The 26925-nt window shown below is 47.5% G+C and overlaps 2 protein-coding genes and 9 non-coding genes across 11 annotated transcripts; 2 read left to right on the top strand and 9 right to left on the bottom strand.

Annotated features, from left to right (window-relative positions):
* Nucleotides 1-2386: 2386 nt before the first annotated feature.
* TRNAD-GUC (transfer RNA aspartic acid (anticodon GUC)) lies at nucleotides 2387-2458 on the bottom strand. The gene has a single exon. It is a non-coding gene; the product is annotated as a tRNA-Asp (tRNA).
* Nucleotides 2459-7544: 5086 nt separating this feature from the next.
* On the bottom strand, nucleotides 7545-7616 carry TRNAD-GUC (transfer RNA aspartic acid (anticodon GUC)). Its single transcript has one exon. It is a non-coding gene; the product is annotated as a tRNA-Asp (tRNA).
* A 169-nt stretch (nucleotides 7617-7785) lies between these two features.
* On the bottom strand, nucleotides 7786-7857 carry TRNAD-GUC (transfer RNA aspartic acid (anticodon GUC)). Its single transcript has one exon. It is a non-coding gene; the product is annotated as a tRNA-Asp (tRNA).
* A 416-nt stretch (nucleotides 7858-8273) lies between these two features.
* Nucleotides 8274-8345, bottom strand: TRNAD-GUC (transfer RNA aspartic acid (anticodon GUC)). Its single transcript has one exon. It is a non-coding gene; the product is annotated as a tRNA-Asp (tRNA).
* A 413-nt stretch (nucleotides 8346-8758) lies between these two features.
* TRNAD-GUC (transfer RNA aspartic acid (anticodon GUC)) lies at nucleotides 8759-8830 on the bottom strand. Its single transcript has one exon. It is a non-coding gene; the product is annotated as a tRNA-Asp (tRNA).
* A 409-nt stretch (nucleotides 8831-9239) lies between these two features.
* Nucleotides 9240-9311, bottom strand: TRNAD-GUC (transfer RNA aspartic acid (anticodon GUC)). The gene has a single exon. It is a non-coding gene; the product is annotated as a tRNA-Asp (tRNA).
* Nucleotides 9312-9481: 170 nt separating this feature from the next.
* Nucleotides 9482-9553, bottom strand: TRNAD-GUC (transfer RNA aspartic acid (anticodon GUC)). The gene has a single exon. It is a non-coding gene; the product is annotated as a tRNA-Asp (tRNA).
* Nucleotides 9554-9721: 168 nt separating this feature from the next.
* TRNAD-GUC (transfer RNA aspartic acid (anticodon GUC)) lies at nucleotides 9722-9793 on the bottom strand. Its single transcript has one exon. It is a non-coding gene; the product is annotated as a tRNA-Asp (tRNA).
* A 10529-nt stretch (nucleotides 9794-20322) lies between these two features.
* TRNAD-GUC (transfer RNA aspartic acid (anticodon GUC)) lies at nucleotides 20323-20394 on the bottom strand. Its single transcript has one exon. It is a non-coding gene; the product is annotated as a tRNA-Asp (tRNA).
* Nucleotides 20395-20572: 178 nt separating this feature from the next.
* On the top strand, nucleotides 20573-21789 carry LOC135921440 (uncharacterized). Its single transcript, XM_065455803.2, has one exon. The coding sequence runs from the start codon at nucleotides 20584-20586 to the stop codon at nucleotides 21787-21789; it is 1206 nt and encodes a 401-aa protein (XP_065311875.2). The 5' UTR covers nucleotides 20573-20583.
* A 2468-nt stretch (nucleotides 21790-24257) lies between these two features.
* Nucleotides 24258-25491, top strand: LOC135921446 (uncharacterized). The gene has a single exon (XM_065455808.2). It carries the CDS (start codon nucleotides 24350-24352, stop codon nucleotides 25397-25399), a length of 1050 nt encoding a protein of 349 aa, XP_065311880.2. The 5' UTR covers nucleotides 24258-24349; the 3' UTR covers nucleotides 25400-25491.
* The last annotated feature ends 1434 nt before the right edge of the window (nucleotides 25492-26925 follow it).

The raw sequence follows: 26925 nt of genomic DNA, 5'->3' as shown, positions 1-26925 counted from the left end.
TTGTTGTTGAGATTCCACAACTTCCACGAAAAATTTGACCTAATTTTTTTCACGCCTATTGAAAACATTACGACACTGTGGTTAGTAAACGCTACCAGTTTAACCTCATAACTGTTGCAAAGTGGTACGAGCACATCTGCCGTGCATGCTCTGTCTAAACGGGAGTGGCAGTCACGTTGGAAATGTGTATAGACAGTGCCACTTCCGTTTTGCAGTACATTTCCGACATCATCTAGGCCACACTCTTGCGTAATCGCTGATAAAAACAAAGCACTTTGATCCCGAACTGGCAGTCGCTTGCTCCTATCTTCCTTCAGGCATACGCAGTTAAAATCCCCGAGCAGTATCACTTTTCTTCCACATTTTAAATACGGTCCAACACTTGCAAAAAACCTAAGACGATCTTTAACGCTATTTGGTGCATATGCAGAAATGACGCGCCATTTCTGAAACGTAAACAGAAAATCACAAACGACAATTCCGCCGCCTTCACTATTATAAACATATTCTTCCAGAAGGCCTAAAGAACTACGCAATAAATTGCACATCCTCCACAAGTGCCAAGGGAATGACATACGCAAACGTTGTACAAAAACCTAAAAGGTTCGACCATGCGATCCGTTTGCTCCTGACTTTCTACTTAGTCTCCTGAACAGCTATGAAATCAAGGTCATACTCGCAGAAGAGACGACTGACCTGATATTGCCGTCGTCTAGACCGTAGGCCCCGAACGTTCAATGTGGCAACCCGTAACGCGGTTCTAGATTGCGAAGTCCGCGTACCAGTAGGAAGGGACCGAATGGTTCCTACCTCACACATTGGCTGGCGTCGCCGGTGCAAAACCTTGAAGGACTTGCGGGTATACACGCACGCGGCGTGCGCCCGCCACACACGTCACACAATGCTGAAGCCATTCTAGCTGTGTGCTTTTGCGTGTATGGTTTTAAGGCCCTTGGGTGTAGTACAACCTTCGTTGCTACGAGGGTGGCTTCGCGGGCGGTCGAGTGCCCGCTCCGATGTTAGGTATGGGCTCAGTGCTAGGTCGCCTGGCCGAGGCCACCTTCGTCACCGGCTCACCCCCTGCCCCGTTGCCTGGTCGGCCGCCGTCACGAGCGACCTCTTCAATCGGTCCCTTTGGAGTTGCGCCACTTACGCCTGCACTCACGACGTGCATGTCTTCTGGCTGGCTGTTTGACGCGCTCTTGACCTTTCTTTGGTCCTTGTTGTTTTCTTCCACTGGAGCATCGTTGACCGCTTTGGCTGGCTCGATATAATGCCTGAAATCTTCCGCGTTTCCCACATTCTTTTTTTTTTCTCCGTCGACAATTTACAAAGGGGCGTCTGCACGGGCTCCCCCATTCTGCTGCTAGCTGCTTCCTCTGCGTCAACGTGGTCCATGATGTGCTTCGAGACTCGGTCCGCTCTAACAGTACCTGCCACATTGGCATATGTCTGAGTGCATTCGTTGTCTTTATGACCACAGCGCCTACACTGAACTATCAGCGGTATTTGAGAGTCACGTTTAATATGCCCCGTTCGGCGACACCGCAAGCACAGTGGCGCTCGGCCTGGCACAACCAGAAGTGTTGTCACACCACCCACTCGAAGCTGATGTGGTAGGCCCTCTATAGTCACTCCGGTTTTCAGTTCCAGTGCTACGGTACGAGTCGAAGTTCCCTTGTCCGTGATATCATTGACGTGCCATCGCTCCTTCTATACTTGTGTCAACTTCCCGTAGGCCGCAAACGCGGTGCGTACATATTCATCTGGTACATAATGCAAAAGCCAATGTAGCTTTAGCCGAACGTCTTGCTTATTTGGGTCGATAACGAGGCATCGCCTCTCCTTTATCTTGACGTTACCAATCGCGAGCATCTTCTTCATTCCTTCTGCTGTGCTGAAGGTCACCGCCCATACGTGGTTCATCTGGAAAGCCACCAAAGCAAGCACCTCGGGCAGCATTCCCAGACGAACCATCGTGTCGCGGACATCTTCCACACGATAAGGTCGTGCCCTGATATCTCCGTGTAGAAAAAGAGTATTTGTAATACACGCACCTTTAGGTAACTGTGGCAGAGCGACTTCATATCCTTGGTTTTCTTCGGCAAAAAACCTGTTTCCAAGACCCATATGGGCCGCTGTATCCGCTCCATCGGAGCTCATGGTGACACAACCCTTCGCTAGCGCGTCCGGAAGTGGAATCCACTATACTAACGAGGAGACATGCGAGGTGTCAGCTAAAGCGGTATATCCATGATTTGAAAAAAATCGCAAAACCGTTGGCGCAATCATGCCCGCAAGTGGGAAAAAATAGAGACAGCTAATTGGGGGGATCGCCCAGTGTACCACCGCCGTGCTCCTGCAAACAAGAAGGAAAAAAAAACCACTCCCCGTCGGGGAATCGAACCCCGGTCGCCCGCGTGACAGGCGGGGATACTGGCCACTATACTAACGAGGAGTTTTTTTTTTCTTTATTGCCTGTTTACACAATACAGAAAACAACAGAAGGATCTCAAAACCTTTTGAAATTAATCAACTCATCAAACAGTGTAACCCAATCAGGTGTTTCTGGCTGGGCTCGGTAAAGCTCTCGCATATACGCTACATGTTCAATAAAATTTTCCCTTACAGGCCGAGCGTTAGTGTCGGCATGTCTTACCGACATTCGGGTTTTCCATATACTATGGAGGCTGAGTACCATTATCATGTCGCAGGGAATGTCGCCGTGATTCTCAACTGGTAAATATCGGATTCCATGTGGTGTAATAGGTAAGTCCTTTTTGATAGTTCGCTGAAGGATGTCCCAGTGAAAAATGGGATCCCAGCATTCAATAAATACATGTTCTATTGTCTCTGGTTTTTGGCATAGTATGCAGTTGACTGTCCACGGTACAATTATTCCTTCATCTTGTAGCCACGTTTTTACAGGTAGAGTGTTTGTATGGAGCTTGAAGAAAAAGGTTTTTACATGTGGTCTTATCGGCATTGCTTTAACCCGTTTTAAAACGTCTTGTCCACAGCCTCCAGTGTATATGCTTCTGTACACTGGCAGAGGTAACATCACATCCAGTAAATCCTTGTAGAGCTTTTTCTTTTTTACCGTACTCAAGTATTCTATGGAGAACCTTACTTTAAGCATGCGAAAGGCTACTACAACCTCGCGCCAATAACCTTTTATACGGTGCATCGCAGTCTTATTTGTAGAGACGATGAATTCAGGTAGTGCATTGTGTAAACGAACTTGCATAACTGTACGCAGAAATGGGTCACACTGATCTCTTAAAAATATAAAACGCGACACAATCTGTCTGATAAACAGGTGCGACAGGGCAAGGCCTCCTTTTCTGACGGACAAAAACAGATTAGTTCGACTCGTTCGTTCCCAACTTCCTCCCCAAATAAACACTGCAAATACTCTATTAATTTTTTGTAGGTTAGCACGCGACATGAACAATACTTGCATAACATACCACAACTTGGCAACTAAGAATAGATTACAAGTAGTTGCACGGGCAAACATTGACAAATTTCGACCTTGCCATCCCTGCGTCTTCTCTTTCAAGCGATCTGTTTCCTCGTTCCAATACGATTCGGTGTCTTCATAACATTGTAATGGGACACCTAAGTACGTTGTTGGCATTGCTGTCCATTGGATGCCAGCAAATAATTCAGGCCTCTCGCTCCACTCTCCATGCCAGAAACCTACGGTCTTTTCCCAATTGATCTTGCAGCCAGATTCCTTGCAAAACTTGCCAGTCAACCTAACCACCTCTTTGATGCTTTCGGCATCTTTGCAAAAGACAGCAATGTCATCAGCGTATGCGAGGACCTTGACTTCCGTCGTTTCAAGCATAAAACCGCGTACACTTTGACTATTTATTAAACTCAAGCAGAAAGGTTCTAAGTAAATATCAAAAAGTAATGACGAAATTGCACATCCCTGCCTCACACTGGAGAGAAGCTGGATTGGTTCACTTAACTTCTTGTTTATAATGATGCGTGTGCTGCACTCTGAGTACTGCATTTTTACTCCTAATATCAGTCCGCCGACATTAACATATTCTAATATTGAAAATAGTACTTCATGTGACACATTGTCAAACGCTTTCTCCAAATCTAGTTGCAACACTGCAACCTGACATGAGAGAGCATCACAGCACTCAAGGACACAGCGAGCTACATGAGTATTGGTGGAAATTGTTCTGCCCTTGATTCCACATGTTTGATGCGGTCCCACTAGTCGCGTTACAACACTTTCAAGTCTCTTTGCTAACACTTTCGTGAATATTTTGTAATCACAGTTCGTGAGGCTTATTGGTCGATAAGACTTTACTGACAACAGTTTAACCGGGTCCTCGCACTTAGGGATTAGCACTGTATGAGCGGTTCGGAACGATGGCGGCATTCGCTGTGTTGCATACATTTCCTTGAAGACATTATGCAATAATTGGCTGAGTTGACATTTGAAAGCCTTATAAAAGGGCGCACCTAAACCATCAGGCCCGGGAGCCTTTCCTGCACCAAGTCCATCTATGGCGTCTTCAATTTCTCGCAATCTGATTGGAAATTCCAGGCTTGCTTTAATGTCATCTTCGAGACGTGGCATTAAATGAAGAAAATCTCGCTCAAATCCTTCTATTATTTTTTTCTTGTTCCCAAGCAGTTCACGATAATAATCTACGAATGCTTGCTCTATCATTGTGGGTTCGGACGTTTCCTCGTTTTGATATATTATTGCTTGTATTTCATTTTTTGTCGCGTATCTCTTTTCGTCACTTAGCGCCCGTTTAGTAGGCGTTTCCCCATTCCACAGTCGTTCCGCTCGCGCTCGTACCATCGCTCCCTTGTATCGTTCTTGGTCGATAAGTTCGAGCTTACTTTTTATTTCCTTTATCTGCTTCATGCAAGATCCAGCGTTCTGACATTCTGTAGACATGAGAAATTCTAGTTCGCTGGTTAGTTCTTTTTCTTCTTGTTTTTCCTTGCGGCGTAGTGCAGTTGCTTTTCCAATCGCTTTTATTTTAACATCAGTTTTGAGAGTTTCCCATGTTTCAATACAGTGATTAGGTTGCGCTGTCATAGAGGAATTATTCATTTCACTTATATCTCTGATAAAGCTTCCATCATCGAGCAGTTTGGCATTAAACTTCCAAAGATCCCAATTAAATTTCGTTTCTTTTCGTTTTTGCCCTAAATCAAACGTCACTAGACCATGATCAGAAAAGGATACATGTTTTACCTCGTAACTTTGACACAATGGCACGAGCTGCATTGCAATATAAGCTCGGTCTAATCGCGCATGACTTTCACCTTGATAGTGCGTATAAGTGGAAGCTTTGCCTGTCGATAACAGAATACCGACATCTTCAAATTCATAATCATTCACAAGTATGTTTAAAAACTGTGCGCTCGTATCCATTCGTTTCATTTGTTTAGCTCGGTCTTGTGCTCTGCACACACAGTTGAAATCCCCCATCAATATAAGGTACCGCTCGCACTTCAGGTATTCTTCTAGCTGTTCAAAAAAAATTCTACGTGCACATTCATCATTTGGAGCATACACGCACAAAATACGCCACTTAAAGCCAGAAAAGGAACAATCAAGTATGACAAATCGGCCAGTTCCACATATAATAACTTGTTCCTCTACAATACCAGCACTGTTACGAATAAAGAGTGCGCAGCCTCCAGAAGTTCCCACCGCATGACATACGCAGACGTTATACATTGCTCTAAATGGCTGCACCATGCGGTCCGTCTGTTCCTGACCTTCCACCTTTGTCTCTTGCACGGCGACAATATCTAAATCATTTTCTTGAAAAAGCCGGCTTAATTGGTACTGGCGTCTCTTGCAAGCCAAACCGCGAACGTTTAAAGTGCCTAGACGAAGGGGCCTTTTAAGGTTAAGTGTCATGGTTCATCTGAAACAGGTGGACGGCATGGAGTTTACCTCGATCTTTTATGTTGCCACACGGTCGATTCTTTCCGGCGACGGACAACGTCGCGTCCAGCCAGCAGTCCTCGGGTGGATGCTGCTGTGGCTCTGTAGCTAGGTGACTTGACGCCATGGTAGGTGCTCGGTGTTCAGAAGTGGTGGAATCGCTGCTCTATGCGTTGACCCTCGTTGTTACGAGGGTTTATTTCCCTCAGTTTTCCGGTCAGGAGGGAGGCTGGGTTTCGGTTTGAAGCTGGGCCGTCTGCCCATTTGAAGGCCGGTCTTCACGACTGTCTTGGTGGGCGGTTCTTCTCCGCTGCTTGCACTGGGCTTGCCCATTTCGTTGCCTGCATCGTCGCGCGGTCTCTTGGTAGAAGCACCAGGCTCAAGTTCCATGGGCTGTGCGACGGCTTCTGCTTCCTCACTCAACGCTGCTTCAACGGGTTTGACTTTGTCCGCCTCTTCTGTTTCCGGCGTCACAGGGACTCCATTTGTCTGGGGTGTGGTGTTATCAGCGAAAACACCTTTCCACGCGTCGGTAGGGGCAACTTTTTCATTTGCGCTCTTTGTGTCGACCTGCTTTCGCCCACCAGCGGCTTCTTCGGCGTCTGCTGCATCCATTAAGAGCTCTGCATCCGCGTCCTTCGTTGCTTTTCCGGTGATGCTCGCATATGTGGTCACGCAGTCTAGTTCCGTGTGGCCGAAACGCCTACACTGGGAACAGCGAGGTACACGGCAGTCACGTCGAATGTGGCCAGTGGTGTTGCAACGAAGGCATAATGGTGCTCGGTTCGGCACAACAACTAGGGCGAGTTCGCTTCCTACACGCAACTGGTGGGGTACGTCGTCGATAGTGACTCCGGCTCCCAGTTTCATGGTCACTAGGCGGGTTGTCGATGCTCTTTCTGTGATACCTCTTACGCGCCATTTTTCCTTCGTTACTTCCGTAACCTTTCCATACGGAGCCAAGGCCGCACGCACTTCATCATCGCTGACCCCGTAAAGAAGCCAGTGCAGCTTCATTCGTAAGCCTTGGTCGTTGGGGTTAACTACCAGGCACCGACGACTCTTCACTCGGAATTCACCTTTTGACAACATTTTCTTCGTTGCTTCAGCGCTCTTGAATGTCACGGCCCAAACGTGATTCATCCTGTACGCCCCCAGAGCGATAACGTCGGGAAGCGCTCCAAGATTTTCCAAGGCATCGCGAAAATCTTCCACTCGGTATGGGCGCGCACGTAAATCCGCGTGAAGGAAAATGGTATCCGTAACAACCTGACCTGTTGGCAGTTGAGGCAATACAACTTGGTAGTCCTGGTCGACCGAAGCAAAAGACCTGTTTCCGCGGCTTGAAAAGGCCGCTGAATCCGCTCCTTGGGAGCCCATGTTACCCACGTCCGAACACAACGGTGGCCGGAAGTGGACTCATACTAACGAGGAGACGTGCGAGGTGTCAGCTAAAGCAGTATATACACGATTGGAAAAAAAATCGCAAAACCGTTGGCGCAATCATGCCCACAAGTGGGAAAAAATAGATACAGCTACTTGGGGGGGATCGCCCAGTGTACCACCGCCGTGCTCCTGCAAACAAGAAGGAAAAAAAAAACCACTCCCCGTCGGGGATTCGAACCCCGGTCTCCCGCGTGACAGGCGGGGATACTGGCCACTATACTAACGAGGAGACGTGCGAGGTGTCAGCTAAAGCAGTATATACACGATTGGAAAAAAAAATCGCAAAACCGTTGGCGCAATCATGCCCACAAGTGGGAAAAAATAGATACAGCTACTTGGGGGGGATCGCCCAGTGTACCACCGCCGTGCTCCTGCAAACAAGAAGGAAAAAAAAACCACTCCCCGTCGGGGAATCGAACCCCGGTCTCCCGCGTGACAGGCGGGGATACTGGCCACTATACTAACGAGGAGACGTGCGAGGTGTCAGCTAAAGCAGTATATACACGATTGGAAAAAAAATCGCAAAGCCGTTGGCGCAATCATGCCCACAAGTGGGAAAAAAATAGATACAGCTACTTGGGGGGGATCGCCCAGTGTACCACCGCCGTGCTCCTGCAAATAAGAAGGAAAAAAGAAACACTCTCTGTCGGGGAATCGAACCCCGGTCTCCCGCGTGACAGGCGGGGATACTGGCCACTATACTAACGAGGAGACGTGCGAGGTGTCAGCTAAAGCAGTATATACACGATTGAAAAAAAAAATCGCAAAGCCGTTGGCGCAATCATGCCCACAAGTGGGAAAAAATAGATACAGCTACTTGGGGGGGATCGCCCAGTGTACCACCGCCGTGCTCCTGCAAACAAGAAGGAAAAAAAAAAAAAAAACACTCCCCGTCGGGGAATCGAACCCCGGTCTCCCGCGTGACAGGCGGGGATACTGGCCACTATACTAACGAGGAGACGTGCGAGCTGTCAGCTAAAGCAGTATATACACGATTGGAAAAAAAATCGCAAAACCGTTGGCGCAATCATGCCCACAAGTGGGAAAAAAATAGATACAGCTACTTGGGGGGGATCGCCCAGTGTACCACCGCCGTGCTGCTGCAAACAAGAAGGAAAAAAGAAACACTCTCCGTCGGGGAATCGAACCCCGGTCTCCCGCGTGACAGGCGGGGATACTGGCCACTATACTAACGAGGAGACGTGCGAGGTGTCAGCTAAAGCAGTATATACACGATTGGAAAAAAAATCGCAAAACCGTTGGCGCAATCATGCCCACAAGTGGGAAAAAATAGATACAGCTACTTGGGGGGGATCGCCCAGTGTACCACCGCCGTGCTCCTGCAAACAAGAAGGAAAAAAAAAAAAAACACTCCCCGTCGGGGAATCGAACCCCGGTCTCCCGCGTGACAGGCGGGGATACTGGCCACTATACTAACGAGGAGACGTGCGAGCTGTCAGCTAAAGCAGTATATACACGATTGGAAAAAAAATCGCAAAACCGTTGGCGCAATCATGCCCACAAGTGGGAAAAAATAGATACAGCTACTTGGGGGGGATCGCCCAGTGTACCACCGCCGTGCTGCTGCAAACAAGAAGGAAAAAAGAAACACTCTCCGTCGGGGAATCGAACCCCGGTCTCCCGCGTGACAGGCGGGGATACTGGCCACTATACTAACGAGGAGACGTGCGAGGTGTCAGCTAAAGCAGTATATACACGATTGGAAAAAAAATCGCAAAACCGTTGGCGCAATCATGCCCACAAGTGGGAAAAAATAGATACAGCTACTTGGGGGGGATCGCCCAGTGTACCACCGCCGTGCTCCTGCAAACAAGAAGGAAAAAAAAAACTACTCCCCGTCGGGGAATCGAACCCCGGTCTCCCGCGTGACAGGCGGGGATACTGGCCACTATACTAACGAGGAGACGTGCGAGGTTTCAGCTAAAGCAGTATATACACGATTGGAAAAAAAATCGCAAAGCCGTTGGCGCAATCATGCCCACAAGTGGGAAAAAATAGATACAGCTACTTGGGGGGGATCGCCCAGTGTACCACCGCCGTGCTCCTGCAAACAAGAAGGAAAAAAAAGAAACACTCCCCGTCGGGGAATCGAACCCCGGTCTCCCGCGTGACAGGCGGGGATACTGGCCACTATACTAACGAGGAGACGTGCGAGGTGTCAGCTAAAGCAGTATATACACGATTGGAAAAAAAATCGCAAAACCGTTGGCGCAATCATGCCCACAAGTGGGAAAAAATAGATACAGCTACTTGGGGGGGATCGCCCAGTGTACCACCGCCGTGCTCCTGCAAACAAGAAGGAAAAAAAAACCACTCCCCGTCGGGGAATCGAACCCCGGTCTCCCGCGTGACAGGCGGGGATACTGGCCACTATACTAACGAGGATTTTTTTTTTATTTATTGCCTGTTAGCGATACAATACGAAAAAACATGGAATGACTCAATTCACAATTTTGAATTCAAAGGAAAAGCACATTCACAATGAAATGAGGCGATAAAAACATCGGCTGTATTACACATTATACAGCTTGGTTAAAGGTATTTTGCTGTCGTGAGATGGTCAAAGATCCATAGCCATTCTGGGGGCTCGCATAAAGACTTATATGCGTCACGCACATATACAATATTTTCAACAAAATACTCTTTTGCTGGTCGTGCAACTTGGTCTGCATTTCTGACCGCCATTCGCGTCCTCCAGAGACTGTGCATGCACAACAACATTATTAGGTCATACGGCACCATCTCTGTTTGCTGAACAGGCAGAAACCTTATCCCGAAAGGCGTTAATGGGAAATCTTTTCTGAGAGTTCTCTGTAGGATGTCCCATAAGAATATGGAATCCCAGCAATTCAAGAAAATATGCTCTAGTGTCTCTGGCTTTTTACAAATGATGCAGTTCACGCTCCCAGGCACAAAGATACCTTTTTCCTGGAGCCAAGGTTTGACAGGTAGTGTGCCGCAGTGTAACATAAAGAAGAAAGTTTTTGTAGAAGCCTTCACAGGGAAACCTTTTACACGCTTCAGCACATTCCGCTCTTGTCCTAAATGATATGCTGAACGATAAATTGGTGTAGGGCACATGACATAAATAAGGTCCTTGTAAAGCTTCTTTCTGGAAACATCTGACAGATAATCTACTGAAAAATGCGCTCTCAGAAAACGGACACTATCAACAACTTCACGCATAAATCCTTTCACAGCTACATTAGATAGCGTGTGTGACGTAACAATAAAATCAGGCAATGCATCACACAATCGCAGTTGAATAACAGTGCGCAAGAACGCGTCACTTTGGTCGCGAAAGAACACAAATCTCGACACGACCTGTTTCAAGAACAAATGAGATAAACCTACACCTCCATTCCCCACCGCATGAAATAAGTTTACACGACTCATCCTTTCCCAACCAGATGCCCACAAAAAAACAGCAAATATTCTGTGCAATTTCTGCACACAAATCCTTGATATACACAACACTTGTAACATATAAAACACTTTCGCTACCAAAAACAAGTTACACACAGTCGCACGGGTGAAAATAGACATACTTCGTCCGCCCCACTTTGATGTCTGCGCTTTCATTTTTTCAGTTGGCTCTGCCCACTGGCTCGTTGCATCTTTATAATATTGAAGCGGAACACCAAGGTAGCTGGATGGCACAGTTGTGAACTTTATGCTTTCATAGAATTCTGGCTTATCTTCCCATTCTCCGTGCCAGAAACCTAAACACTTCTGCCAGTTTATGGCACTGCCAGTAAAGCTACAAAATTCTTTGGCATCTTTTACTGCTTCTGTAATGCTTGTTTTGTCTCCACAAAAAATTGCAATGTCATCTGCGTAAGACAAGATTTTAATTTCATGCGTGAAGAAACGGAAACCACGTATATTCTGGTTGTTCTGCACTTTAAGACAAAAAGGTTCCAAGAACATTGCAAATAATAATGCTGAAATCGGATCTCCCTGTTTCACACCAGTTACAACGGATATTCGATCACTTAATGTCTTATTAATTATTAGATTAGTAGTACAATCAGTGTAAGCCATTTTTACCCCTTCTAGGACCACCTTGCCAACGTTAGTATATTCCAGTAATCTAAAGATCGCCTCGTGCGCTACCCTATCAAAGGCTTTCTCAAGGTCCAGCTGTACCATCGCCACGTGCCCGCGTACCATATCACAGCACTCCAGTACACTTCGAGCTGTATGAACATTCGTAAAAATTGTCCTCCCCTTTATGCCACATGTTTGGTGTTTACCAACTACCAACGTTATTACGCTTTGCAGTCTTTTAGCTAATACTTTCATGAATATCCTGTAATCAACATTTGCAAGACTTATCGGCCGATATGCTTCCACCGAAAGTAATTTCGAGGGGTCATCTGTTTTAGGTATTCCTACAATATGGCTTGTTTTAAAAGATGGAGGCATTCCACGGCTGTCATACGCTTCATTAATAACATGGTAGAGTATTTCAGCCAATTCCTGTTTAAAAGCTTTGTAGAATGACGCGCCAAGGCCATCAGGCCCAGGCGACTTTCCTACACTTAACTCTTTTATTGCTGTTTCGATTTCATTTACACTAATGGGAGCTTCCAGTGTCTTTTTCGCATCGTCGTCTAACCTCGGCATTAGTGGCATAAAATCTGTAAAGAAGCCTTCGTGTACAGGTATCTTACACCCCAGCAAACCCGTGTATCTTTCAACAAATGCTTTTTGAATTACATTTTGATCAGTCGTGACTTCATCACGATAGCAAATTCTTTTGATTTCGTTCTTTGCGCCGTAGCATCTTTCGTCTCCCAGTGCACGCTTGGTTGGGGTTTCCCCCAGCCAGAGCCGTTCAGCCCGCGCTCTTATCACGGCCCCTCTATATTTTTCAGCTTCCATGGCTTCCATCTTTCTTTTAACTTCTTTAATCTCTTTTGAGAACAGCCCAGGTATTGTGGTTTCAGCGTTTAAAAGATAGTCTAGAGTATTTCGCAGTTCTTTTTCTTCTTGTTTAGATTTTTGCCGCAGTGCGCATGCTCTATCAATTGCAGTAATTTTAACATCGATTTTAAATTCCTCCCACAACGCACCAATCCTGTCAGACTTATCAGAGTTAACAGCTTCAATTCTTTCTGTCACTGCCCGCATAAAAGTTTCATCATGTAGCAACTTTTCGTTAAGCTTCCAAAGATTCCAATTAAACTGTGAAGTTTTTCGTTTCGTGCCTATTTCAAACATGACCAGACTATGGTCGCTGAAGCTTACATGCTTTACCATGTATTTGAAGCATAATGGCATAAGGCTTGCTGAAATGTATGCGCGATCTAACCTGGCATGACTCGCACCTTGGAAATGCGTATACTGCACACAATTACCACGGAGTACATCCCCCACATCAAACATGTATTTTTCTTGTGTAATTGTGTTCAATAGATCAGCGCTCACATCTCTGATAGGTACATTTTTGACTGTGTCCTCAGGCAAGCATACACAATTGAAATCGCCAAGAAGCACAACTTTCCTTTCACAAGACAAAAACGGTTCAACATACTCGAAGAAAACCTTGCGCTCCCTCTCTCTATTCGAGGCGTAGATGCGCAAAAGGCGCCACTCAGCTTCATAAAAAGAAAAATCACACAGGACTAGCCGACCATTTTCACTGGTGAGGACTGCTTCCTCTAATATTCCTATACTATTGCGCAAAAAAAGGGCACATCCTCCGGACTTGCCAGCAGCATGACACACACAAACGTTATATCTTGCTTTAAAGGTCTCGACCATCCGGTCTGTTGCTTCCTGACTCTCGATTTTTGTCTCCTGAATAGCCAAAATATCTATGTCATTATCGAGCATTAGGCGACTAACTTGCACTTGCCGTCGTCTTGCTGTCAATCCCCGTACATTCAACGTTGCAATACGAAGTGCAGAAAGATTTGGGAACATTGTCGTATTTTTTTTTCCACAATACCTAATACGCTACGCAAAAACAGGCGAGGGAGACTTACATCACTGGTCAGTGAGCACAGCAGGCGGATTCGTCCACACTGGTAATTAGCCCGGCTTCTACCTTGAAGACACTCGACTCAATCCGTCTCAACATGATTGTCCTCGTACATACAGTTCAACAAGAAGGCAAAAAAGTACCCCCCGCTAACGCTGAGGCACTCGCGGCCCTTGCAACCGGTCTGGTGGGACCGTCGGCTTGGGCTTGAAGCTGCTCCTACGAGTGGTCGTTGACTTTAGCGGCGGTGGTCCCACAGCGCTCGTTGGGTCGGAGCAATCCTCGTCGCTAGCCACCTTCTCATGAGGTCTCTTAGTAACGGCTGTTGCAGGTTGACTTCCTCTTTCACTTTTCGGTAGTGCCTCGTTCTCCGAGTCATTCTGCGAAGCCGATGCGCTACCTCCGAGATTTGTTTCCATCTCGGGAGTACTTTCGGGTGTGCTTGGGTGGGCCGGCTGTCGTTTTTCGTCCTCCGTTCTTACTTCATTGTCCTTTTCAGAAGACGATACAGGCGGGTTCTCTTGCCTGCTCGCCTGATGCCCACTTCCCACAGAAGCTTCTTCCGCGTCGGCCTGGTCCATAAGGTGCTCTTGCACAATGTCGCTTCCGCCTGTTCCGGTTACATTGGCGTAGCTGCGTACACACTGGCTCTCCTCGTGGCCATAGCGACGGCAGGCACCGCAGCGCGGTACCCGGCACTCGCGCCGTGTGTGGCCGGTGCCGTGGCACCGGAGGCAGAGCGGCGCTCTACCAGATACGAATACAAGTGCGTTGTCTTCGCCTATGCGCAACTGGTGCGGCAGGTCTTCGACCGTCAAACCGGACTTCAGGCGCAAGGACACCAAACGTGTGTGCGAGCCCTTCTCGTAACAGCCTGATACACGCCACTTCTCTTTCGAAATTTCCATAACTTTGCCAAAAGGTGCCAAAGCCGTTCGAACTTCGTCGTCGGGCGTGGTGTGCAGGAGCCAGTGAAGCTTCATCCGCACATCCTGTTTGCACGGGTCAATAACGACGCACCGGTGCTCCTTGACGCTGAACGCCTCGAGTGAAAGTATCTTTTTCTTTGTGTGTTCATCCTTGAAGGTTATCGCCCACACATGATTCATTTGATAGGCCCCAAGGGCCAGCACTTCCGGCATAAGCTGTACTCTGACAAGCGCATCGCGAAAATGTTCTACGCGATACGGTCTTGCTTTTAAGTCTCCGTGCAAAAACACTGTCTTAGAAACCGTCATACCTGAAGGCAGATGAGGCAAAACAAGCTGGTATTCCTGTGTAGTCGACTCCGTAAACCTGATTCCACGGCCCTGCTGGGTCGCTTCAACCGCCCCAACGGAGCAAGACATTCTGCGACCGTACCGTACGGTAGCCGGAAGTAGAAAGCCTATACTAACGAGGAGACGTGCGAGGTGTCAGCTAAAGCAGTATATACACGATTGGAAAAAAAATCGCAAAGCCGTTGGCGCAATCATGCCCACAAGTGGGAAAAAATAGATACAGCTACTTGGGGGGGATCGCCCAGTGTACCACCGCCGTGCTCCTGCAAACAAGAAGGAAAAAAAAAACATTCCCCGTCGGGGAACCGAACCCCGGTCTCCTGCGTGACAGGCGGGGATACTGGCCACTATACTAACGAGGAGACGTGCGAGGTGTCAGCTAAAGCAGTATATACACGATTGGAAAAAAAAATCGCAAAACCGTTGGCGCAATCATGCCCACAAGTGGGAAAAAAATAGATACAGCTACTTGGGGGGGATCGCCCAGTGTACCACCGCCGTGCTGCTGCAAACAAGAAGGAAAAAAGAAACACTCTCCGTCGGGGAATCGAACCCCGGTCTCCCGCGTGACAGGCGGGGATACTGGCCACTATACTAACGAGGAGACGTGCGAGGTGTCAGCTAAAGCAGTATATACACGGTTGGAAAAAAAATCGCAAAACCGTTGGCGCAATCATGCCCACAAGTGGGAAAAAAATAGATACAGCTACTTGGGGGGGATCGCCCAGTGTACCACCGCCGTGCTGCTGCAAACAAGAAGGAAAAAAGAAACACTCTCCGACGGGGAATCGAACCGCGGTCTCCCGCGTGACAGGCGGGGATACTGGCCACTATACTAACGAGGAGACGTGCGAGGTGTCAGCTAAAGCAGTATATACACGATTGGAAAAAACATCGTAAAACCGTTGGCGCAATCATGCCCACAAGTGGGAAAAAAATAAATACAGCTACTTGGGGGGGATCGCCCAGTGTACCACCGCCGTGCTCCTGCAAACAAGAAGGAAAAAAGAAACACTCTCCGTCGGGGATTCGAACCCCGGTCTCCCGCGTGACAGGCGGGGATACTGGCCACTATACTAACGAGGAGACGTGCGAGGTGTCAGCTAAAGCAGTATATACACGATTGGAAAAAAAATCGTAAAATCGTTGGCGCAATCATGCCCACAAGTGGGAAAAAATAGATACAGCTACTTGGGGGGGATCGCCCAGTGCACCGCCGCCGTGCTCCTGCAAACAAGAAGGAAAAAAGAAACACTCTCCGACGGGGAATCGAACCCCGGTCTCCCGCGTGACAGGCGGGGATACTGGCCACTATACTAACGAGGATTTTTTTTCTTTATTGCCAGTTCTCAAAGCTTTCACATACTCGTACATCTTATGAGCAACACAACCAAAACAAACAAAATAAATAAAATATTCCACGCTTCATGTAGAAAATGAAACATTCTGTAATAAAGCGACCAGCACAACTTGGCTGACTTTGCCTATTAAAATTCTTTGAGGAATGCCAATACTTCAATCCTGGGTAACCAGTCAGGTACAACAACTTCGCCTTTTTTTACTTCAATAAAGCGTGACATGTGTTCACGGAAATGCAGGCGCGCAGGCCGTGCGTCTGGGTCACAATAGAAGCCCTCCATTCGGGCTCGCTATATACAGTAGAGGCCTGTGAGCATGATGAGGTCAAATGGGACGCCGTCCTCATTGTCTAATGGCAGATATCTGATGCCGTACGGATCCAACGGAAAATCTTTCATTATGGTTTTTGGAGGACATCCCAAAAGAACACACCCGCCCAACAATGCAGGAACACATGGTGTACTGTTTCTGTTTTTTTGCAAATCAGGCAGTTGGAACCCCACGGCATGTAAAAACCGCGTTCTTCCAAAAACGTTCTCACTGTCAGAGTGCCCGTGTGAAGCTTGAAGAAAAAAGATTTCACTCCTGGCTGCACATCCATTCTTTTTACGCGTTTTAAAACATTGTTACCTTGACCTCTACTGTATATGGATCTATACATAGGCACCGGAAAAATAACATCACACAGGTCACTGTACAATTTCTTTCTTTTTACACTGAACAGATAGTCATTCGTGAACCGTACTATCAAAAAGCGGACACTCACTACTATCTCTTTAAAAAAACCGAATAGAGTACCAGGCATTATTTGACTGCTGATAACAAACTCTGGTAACGCATTACAAAGTCGCACTTGACACACCGCTCTTAAGAACGGGTCGTTGACGTCACGAAAGAAAAAAAAATCTATTTACAAGCTGTCGCACGAAAAGGTGTGCCAGACCCAAGCCCCCATCTTTCACCCGCCGAAAAATATTCGTACGGCTGCAGCGTTCCCAGCTGGACGCCCAAATAAAGACAGCAAAAACTCGATGGAACTTCTGCACATACACTCGCGAACAATACAACACTTGCATAATATACCATACTTTACTAAAAAAAAATAAATTGCACACTGTCGCTATGGCGAAAATTGAGAGATGAGCCCCTTTCCACCTCTCCGCCTTTTCTCGTGTTTCTTTCACGTTTTCTAACCATAAATCATCTGTTTTCTTATAATTTTCAAGTGGAACGCCGAGGTACTTTACTGGTGTTTCAACCCATGTCACGTTAGCAAATCTGTTGGGGGGTGACGGCCACTCGCCATGCCAGAACCCCAGGCACTTTTTCCCAATTCACAAGGCTCCCCGTCACTTCCCCAAACCTTCTTACTACCGCAACAGCCTCCAGAAGACTCTCTTTTTCCGTACAACACACAGCTATATCATCAGCATACGCCAAGAGCTTTACCTCCGACGCATGTAATCGGAAACCATGAACCCGGTCATTTTCAATAATTACTAGACATAAAGTTTTAATATAAATACAAAATAAGAGCGGACTCGCTGGGCACCCTTGACGCACACTCCGCTGGACCTCAACTGGGCCCCCAAATCTGTTGTTGACTATGAGGCGCGTTTTGCAGTTTCGATACGCTATGGATATACCGTCTGTGATGATTGAGCCTAAATTAACATGTTCAAGTATGGCAAACAAAATGGCATGAGGTACACAATCGAATGCCTTATCTAGGTCAAGCTGAAGGATTGCGACAGCCGACCGATAGGCATCACAACACTCAAGTACACACCTCATAGAATGAATATTAGTAAAGATAGAGCGACCCTTAATACCACAGGTTTGATGGGATCCTACAATCTGCGTTATAACTGTCTGAAGTCTGCCAGCCAATATTTTCATAAGTATTTTATAATCACAGTTAGTTAGTGAAATTGGTCTGTATGAGGTCACAAGTCTTAGCTTATCCTTTTGTTCTGTTTTTGGAATGAGCGCAGTATGTGCTTGGGAGAATGACAGAGGCAACGTTCCCAACTCAAATGCCTCATCAAAGACATCTTTCAACTCAGAGGAAAGGTCATGTTTGAATGCTTTGTAAAATGCCGCGCTCAGACCATCAGGCCCGGGCGACTTGCCAGGGTTAAGATCATCTATCGCCTTTTCTATTTCTGCTATTGATATCGGTGCTTCGAGAACTGCTTTTCTTTCTTCTGACAGCCGCGGCATGCGTTCTAAGAATGTTGTTTTAAAACCTTCCACATCTACTGATTTATTGGCAAACAGCCTTTCATAGAATCGAAAAAACGCTTCGCCTATTCCCTCTGTATCGGTTATCTCAACACCGTTTTCCTCTATCACGTCGATGTGCTTGCGGCGAGCATGGTCCTTTTCGATTCCCAGCGCTCGCTTTGTGGGCGTCTCCCCGGCAGCCCAAGCCTCGGCTCTGGCCCGCACGAGCGCTCCCCGATAGCGTTCTTCGTCCATCACTTCGAGTTTCTGTATTATGCTACGGATGTCGTCTTTAAACTTGCCCGGCTCTCGACACTCAACCTTAACGAGCCTTTCGAGCATCGTTCTTAAATTTCTTTCTTGGACTTTTTCCTCATACTTAAGGCAGCTAGATCGCTCTATGGCTTTCATTTTGACATGTTGCTTTAATAAGTCCCATTGTGCGCCAACACTGGGCATCCGTTCTGTTTTCATATCGTCTATCGCCTCTTTCACAGCTTGAATAAAACATTCGTCGCTCAGGAGCTTTACGTTTATTTTCCACAAATCCCATGAAATTGTGTTTTGTTTTTCCTTGCTTCCCATCAGACATTTAACTAGACAGTGGTCCGAGAACGACACGGGTTCTACATGATACTGGGTGCACAATGGTAATATCTCGATCGACGCATAAATACGGTCAAGGCGAGCGTGACTCAGTCCTTGAAAATGCGTAAACTGCACTTCTCTCGCTCCTTCAAGGCATTCTTCTACATCGTCTACATCATGTTCTGCAATTATCCGTGACAATAGCTGGCTGCTTCTATCTTTATACCCATGCTCGTTGCTTCGGTCTCGAGTGTTCAAAACGCAGTTAAAATCTCCCAGCATAAGAACATGTTTGCCTTCAAATCACCGTGCAAAAACACGGTATTACACACGGTCATACCTGATGGCAGATGCGGCAAAACAAGCTGGTAATCCTGTGAAGACGTTTCCGTAAGCCTGATACCGCGGCCCGGCTGGGCCGCATGAACCGCCCCTATGGAGCACAACATTCCGTGACCGTCCGCTGTGGTGGCCGGAAATGGAATCACTATACTAACGAGGAGACATGCGAGGTGTCAGCTAAAGCAGTATATACAAGATTGGGAAAAAAATCGCAAAACCGTTGGCGCAATCATGCCCACAAGTGGGGAAAAATAGATACAGCTACTTGAGGGGGATCACCCAGTGCACCGCCGCGTGCTCCTGCAAACAAGAAGGAAAAAAATTACCGACGATTACGTTACTTCCTAATGCGAAATTTGAGCGCAGCAAATAAGCTGTTTCACCTTTTCGATAGATTGAGGCAAAGAAATCGAGCAACACATGTATGCGCTATCACAGAATTTTTTTTTTATTTTTCACACGTATTCCTTTAACAAAGACTCCATTAACAGTTCTTGACAGTCATGAAGGAAGCTTTGTGGTCGGAGAAATAGACTGATATATGTTCGACTTGGTACACCAATGCTTGATTCTCAAAGACGAGATCTATACAAGTGCCTCGCGAGGTTGTCACAGCCGTGGGACGCGTTACGAGCGAGAGGAACGGGATGTTCTCCCGCATAAGTGTTAGGAAATTGCTGTTTGTCTTTATGTCAACATTAAAGTCCCGCACTACTAACATCGGTGTGGATCGATGGACGGTTAATGCGAGTTGCAGGAAGTGCACGACGTCTTTCGTGAGTGCGGTAGCGGACTCACGAAAGCGGTATCAGTCGGTCGCTGCTAGCGCTGGGGGGATGAAAGGGGGGCGGAGCTGGTTATGAGGCCGACGACAACGCGAAACCCAGGAACGGACGCCAAAGAGCCATTTGTGTAGCCAGCCCTCCTCCACAGTCTCTCCTCCTCCCTTCCATCATCCTCCCTCGCCCGGAGAGCCGACAGCGCGCATGCGCGGCGGCGGAGCAGCGGCGCATGCGCGGCGGCGGAGCGCGGCGGCGGAGGCGAGCTGGTTACGAGGCCGACGACGACGACGCCGACGACGACGCGAAACCCAGGAACGGACGCCAAAGAGCTGCGCTCTAAAAAAAACACTCCCCGTCGGGGAATCGAACCCAGGTCTCCCGCGTGACAGGCGGGGATACTGGCCACTATACTAACGAGGATTTTTTTTTCTTTATTGCCTGTTTTATAACAAATACACGATTCACAGCTATTCTCCGCTGCGATTACAAAACAAAAATGTCAGTTCAATGTGCGGGTGCACCTTGTCGTTTAATTTTGGTTTAAAAAGGCTGAATGTTTGCAAGCAGGGATTCGGCTTTCTGCCGCGCTAGCGAGCGGACGTGCCGATCATGAGCTCCGTAGGAGCGGCTTCAGCGGCCCAGCAGGGCCGCGGTACCAGGATTTTTGCCTCAGAAGACCCGGAATACCAAGTTTTGCTGCCTCAATTGCCGACAGGTCGGATAGTTTTAAATACAGTTTTTCTGCATGCGGATGTGCGTGCCAGGCCGTATCGTGTGGAACATTTCCGAGATGCGTTGGCTAGCTTAGGCCTACTTGCTGATGTCATCGCACTAGGGGCGTATCAGATGAGCCACGTTTGGGCGGTTACTTTCAAGAGCGACGAAGGCGTGAAAAGGCTTTCAAGCGCCAAGAACCTCAAGGTGAATGTACATCGGTGCATTGTCGTTGATCCAGCCAATCAGGCCGTGCGGCTGAAGCTGCATTGGATGCTTCATAACGTGTCGGACGAGGATATACGGACAGCTCTGTTACCGTTCGGAAAGGTCACGGACGTTTTCCATGAAAAGTGGCGTGTTCAAGGAGTTCAAGATAAAGCATCGTCGACACGGGCGGTGTCCCTGGTTCTGAAGACGGGTATGACCATAGAAGACCTGCCCCATCAACTTCGTGTAGCTGGTGAGCAGACCCTAGTTGTGGTACCGGGCAGAGCACCCCTTTGCCTGAAGTGCCGAAACACCGGACATGTCCGACGTGACTGCCGCGTCCCGAGATGTGCAGTATGCCGTCGCTACGGCCACCAGGATACGGAATGTGTTAAGACTTACGCATCCGTCGCAGGACCTGCGCTTCGAGAGGACGTGGCTGACCTGTTAATGGACGAGGCTGACGTTGATGAGGCTTCCCGCGTGCTAGTACCACCGGCGGACACAGTTGCAACACCTTCTGTGCCGGCGGCTAAATCCACGAAGGTGGTAAAAGTGCTGCCTACGGGCCCGAAAGATGCAGTGCAAAGGGCATGCGACGAAGGAGCCAAAGAAGAATCGGCCGCAAAATCCGCCACTGCCGAGGAGGCCGCCACGGAGCACGGACCGGCAACTCCCCTGATGGACGTCGAAGAATCGAGTGCAAGCAATGCGGCTATGAAAAGAGCGAGGGACTCGACCGGCAGCCTGGACGGCAACCTGGACGGCAACCTTGACAACGAGGCCAAAGACGAGCCGCCGCCAAAAGCGCAGGCGGGTCGTCGTGCGACCGTGCGCCCGAAGCCAAACATCCCGCCGGACAGACGACCGGCGGCAAAACCGCCTAAGTAGGACCCGGCGCCTACTGGGGCGCCCGGACTAACGACGTGAAGACATGGCGTCCTTTTTGGAATCGGGCTCCGCGTACGCTCTAAAGGTACGCGTGTGGATCGAGCGGTTTTCAGTGCAAAAGCTATGCATGCAATTTTTTTCTACAGTGTGTCCGGATCGCTTGTTCTTTAGCGGCACCGTGCGATCGGCTTGCTTTTGCAGATAAATGGCGGGGAAACTAGAGAGAGCACTGAGAGTTGCCACGTTAAATGTTCGTGGCCTTGGAGCGCGAAGGAGGCAATATCAACTTAGCCGCTTGTGTATGGAGAAGGAACTCGATGTAGTTGCCTTACAAGAAACTAAAGTCGAAACCCAAGAGCAGACCGATCGCATGGTGACGCCTTTCACGGCGCATTACAATGTGTGCGTGTGCCATGCGAATGGCACATCAGGCGGATGTGCGTTGTTAATACGGAAGAGTGCTGGTATCATTGAAGAAAGTGTAACTGTTTCTGAAACTGGCCGCTTGCTTATTGTAGATTTTTCTTTTTCTCACGATTTGTGGCGGCTGGTATGCGTTTATGCGCCAAACAATGTGAATGATCGATTTTTGTTTTTTGAATCTATCGAGCAATATCTAAAATGTGATCGCTTCGTCATATTTCTTGGTGACTTTAACTGTGTGTGTTCTCCGGAAGACCGACTAAAAAGGGATAGGGTTCGGGATAAAAGTGCTCTCCTTTTGAGCAGACTAATTGAAAACCACAACTTAGAAGATGTGGGCCTAGTCCTCACTGATGGTATCATTCCGCAGTACACGCACATTCAGCGAAATAGCCGAGCAAGGCTGGACAGAGTGTATGTTTCTGACGTCTTGATCACCCTTTGTAATAGTTATAACGTCGCACCGCAATCGTTCACGGACCATAGCTTGGTAAGCTTCTCGATTGGGGAAAAAGTTAAAAGAACACGATTCAACTGGAACATGTGGAAATTCAACGAAAAGCTGCTTGATGATGAACCATTTGTGCGAAGAGTTAAGGAAAAGATAACAGAGTTGATGACAAATGAGGATGAATATTTTACTGCCACATGGGAGGAATTTATGATTCAAGTTAAGTTCATTGCAATAGAAAGAGGAAGCAGCCTTCAGCACGATAAATTACAGAAACAAAGAGAGCTGCAAAGACAGCTAGAATATCTGTCAAGCGCAGAAAATGCGGGTCACGATCTATTAGCTGAAAACGTAAAGAAAGTAAGACGCGAGCTTGAAGTTATCGACGAAGAGCGATACAAAGCAGCAGTTATACGCGCTAGAAGCGAACGCCTATGGATGGGTGAGATACCAAACAAACGGGCAATGAGCGATGAAAAGCGTCACGCGTCAAGAAATGAGATCCAACAGATACGTCTTCAAAACGAGGTGACGTCAGACGCTTCGTCGATTGAGAAAGCTTTTGTGGAGCACTATCGCGAATTGTTCGGCAATGTGACGCGTTCTGGACTGGTCTTCGAGAGTGAATTCATGAGCGAGATGCCAAGGTTGGATGACGACGTTAGAGAAAGTCTTGAGAGACCAATAGCTGTATCCGAGATCGAAAGGGCGATGGAAGAACTGCCATCAGGCAAATCCCCAGGGCCGCACGGCCTAGGCGCCGCTTTTTACAAGGCATTCAGTCAGGAGTTTGCGTGTATATTGCACCGACTACTCTCAGAGGCGTATGAATTTAAAGAAGTACCACCCTCATTCCGGACTTCACACATAGTATTAATTCCGAAAACCGATGACCGGGAAAAGCTCCTTTCAGTAGGTTCATACAGACCGATAAGTCTGACCAACACAGATTACAAAATATTTATGAAAGTACTGGCTCGACGATTTCAAAGCGTGATTCAGCAGCTTGTAGGGCCACACCAGACGTGTGGCATTAAAGGCCGCACCATTTTCACGAACACCCACGTTGCAAGGAATGTGCTCGAATGTTGTGATGCCATTGGGGGTCGGGTGGCCATGTTGCAGCTAGACCTTGCGAAGGCGTTCGACCGGGTGTCACATGAGGTGCTTTTCGCTATACTGCAGTACTGTAATGTTGGGAGCGTCATTGTAGATGGCGTTAAAATGGCTTATGAAGACTGTTACACGCAGCTTATAGTTAATAAGTGTCTTAGTTCGCGGGTGCCAGTCCGCTCGTCTGTACGGCAAGGCTGTCCCTTGTCTCCTTTGCTTTTTGCCCTGTACCTCGAACCCTTTTGTATGGCAGTCAAACGGGATGAAAACATTCGTGGTTTTAGGCTGCACGCCGCAGAAGTTAAAATGCTAGCTTATGCAGATGACGTCGCCGTCTTTTGTGAAGACAGGGAAAGCGTGGTCGAGGCTGTCCGCCTTGCAAGATCCTTTTGTAGGTACACTGGTGCCCAGATAAACTTCGGAAAAAGTGTTGGGATATGGCATGGAAGCTGGGACGCGACACCCACAAAATTCGCCGGTATGCAGTGGACTACAGTGCCTTCACTGTATCTAGGAGTGCCCCTTGAGTGCTATCGGGACTCGACACAGTTGTGGACCGGACAAATAGAATCAATGAAAGAAAAGATAAAAGGATGGCAGGGCCGGGGATTGTCAGTGTTTGCACGTGCTTCAGCTTGCAATGTTTTTTTGATTGCCAAAGTTTGGTACATACTGCAAGTAATGTTCATGTCCCGTGTAAACGTTCAAAAAATGCATCGAGTGTTTGCTATCTTCATCTGGAACTCCACTTGGGAGCGATCCAGTCGAACAAATCTTTTTCGTACAGTTCGAAATGGGGGCCTTGGGCTCTCACACTTGTTTATTAGACAGATCGTATCGCGGTTCTTCTTCCTGCGAGATGAAAGAAATGTTTTTCTCCGTACAGTCATTCAGGCGAAAATGGCAACAGAACTGCCTGAATTTGTTGTGTCCACATCTAGTGCTATCACTAGAAGAGCGACTGGTTACTATCGTGAAGTCGTTGCATCTTTTAGAATACTCTGCGCACGTTTTTCGCTGGAGTATTTGTGTTCAGTGAGAAAAAAGAAACTATACGCAGATTTAGTTGACAGCATGTTACCTATTCCACTGTATAGGAGTGTTCACTGTGGAGGCCCAGGAAAAGATGTGCTGAAACGAGTCAAAAGGATGCCTGTGAGACCTGCTGCGAAAACTTTCTTTTTCCACCTACACACGAACACCCTCCCCGTTAAAGTATGGCTAGAACAGAGAGGAATATTCGTACCCTGGACTACCAATTGCCTGCTGTGTAAAAAGCCAGAAACAATTGAACACGCCTTCATTGAGTGTTGGGACGCTGTCTTTCACTGGGACATCTTGCAGCGCACTCTTAAAAAAGAACTCCCCATAAACCCCTATGGAATTCGGTTCCTTCCAGTTGAAAGTGATGACGGGCCACCGTTCGACATGTTCATGTTGCTGGGCCTCCACAGTTTGTGGAAAACCAGAATGGCTGTACGTCATGCTGATGTGAATGTGTGCTCTGCGCGAGAGAACTTCATTGAAAGTATGTCACTATTACGAGAAGTGTATCGTGCACAAGGCGAAACCCCAGACTGGGTTAGCATCCTTGATGAGCTGGTGTGCCTCAAGAAATTTTAGCGACCATCCCACCTGATTTGATGTGGGTGCACTGTGTATATGAATTTTTTTTGTGTGTGTTAATGTCTAAGCAGGCAATAAAGAAAAAAAAGAATGTTTGCAAGCTGTTCAAATGCCGTTAACCACTCGGGTGGTTCGCTGAGCGCTTTAAACGCTTCGCGAATGTACAATACATTTTCAGCAAAATATTCTTTGGCCGGTTTTGCGTCAACATCCTCATTACGCACCGCCATTCGTGTTTTCCACACGCTGTGCATGCAGAGTAACATCACCATATCACATGGCACGCCTTCTGTCTCTTCTAACGGTAAAAAACGGATTCCAAAAGGTGTTAAAGGAAATTCTTTTTTTAGTGTCCTTTGTAGAATGTCCCAAAGGAAGACTGAGTCATTGCACTCCAGAAAAATATGCTCCATTGTCTCCGGTTTCTGACATATCTGGCAATTCACACTCCAGGGTACAAAGATCCCCTTCTCCTGCAGCCATGGCTTGACAGGAAGCGTGCCAGTGTGTAGCATGAAAAAAAAGTTTTTGTTGTTGCTCTTACAGGCATTTTCTTAACTCTTTTTAAGACATTCTGCTCACGCCCCAGTGCATATACTGCACGGTATATTGGTACTGGACACATGATATTAACTAAATCTCGGTATAATCGCTTTCTTGCGACTGTGTTCAGGTATTCCAAAGAAAAGTGCACTTTTAGAAAACGGAAAGAGCTTATCACTTCAAACAAAAAACCTCGGACAACCACTTGACGTATGCCATACGACGTCACAACATATTCTGGCAGTGCGTCACCTAATCGCGTCTGGATAACGCACCGCAAAAAACAATCGCTTTCGTCGCGCAAGAACATGAAGCGCGACACAACTTGTTTCAAAAATAAATGCGACAAACCCAACCCTCCTTTCTGCACAGCGTGAAACAGATTCAGACGACTCATGCGCTCCCATCCTGATCCCCACACGAACATAGCAAAAACTCTGTGCAACTTTTGTACACACACTCGGGATATACATAAAACTTGCAACATATAAAACACTTTAGCGACAAGAAATAAATTGCAGACAGTGGCTCTCGTGAATATTGACAGATTCTTGCCTCCCCACTTCGTTGTTTGTGCTTTAGCCCGCTCAGTTTGTTCAGTCCATTGCGTCGTGGTATCACGATAGTACTCCAAAGGAACACCTAGATAACTGGTTGGCGTATCTGTGAACGGTACTGTCTCTAACACTGCAGGCCGGCTGTCCCATTCACCGTGCCAGAAGCCTAAGCTTTTTGGCCAGCTTATGGCACTCCCCGTTAGACTGCAAAACTTTCTTGCATCCTTGACTGCCTCCCGAATGCTCTCTTGGTCAATGCAAAAAAGTGCGATGTCATCTGCGTAAGCTAGTATTTTTACTTCCCGAGTTAAAAGGCGGTAGCCGCGAATGTTTTCGTTTTCTCGTACCTTCAAACAGAAAGGTTCAAGAAAAATCGCAAAAAGTAAGGGCGACAAAGGGCACCCCTGGCGCACACTGGATAAT

The sequence above is a fragment of the Dermacentor albipictus genome, chromosome 10, assembly GCF_038994185.2.
Source record: "Dermacentor albipictus isolate Rhodes 1998 colony chromosome 10, USDA_Dalb.pri_finalv2, whole genome shotgun sequence".
NCBI lineage: Eukaryota > Metazoa > Arthropoda > Arachnida > Ixodida > Ixodidae > Dermacentor > Dermacentor albipictus.
This window is presented reverse-complemented; position numbering and strand designations above follow the sequence as displayed.

Bases quoted from the DNA above. Each gene is read 5' to 3' on its own strand.
- LOC135921440 (XM_065455803.2), top strand. From the start codon at position 20,584: ATGAGCTCCGTAGGAGCGGCTTCAGCGGCCCAGCAGGGCCGCGGTACC.
- LOC135921446 (XM_065455808.2), top strand. From the start codon at position 24,350: ATGAAAGAAAAGATAAAAGGATGGCAGGGCCGGGGATTGTCAGTGTTT.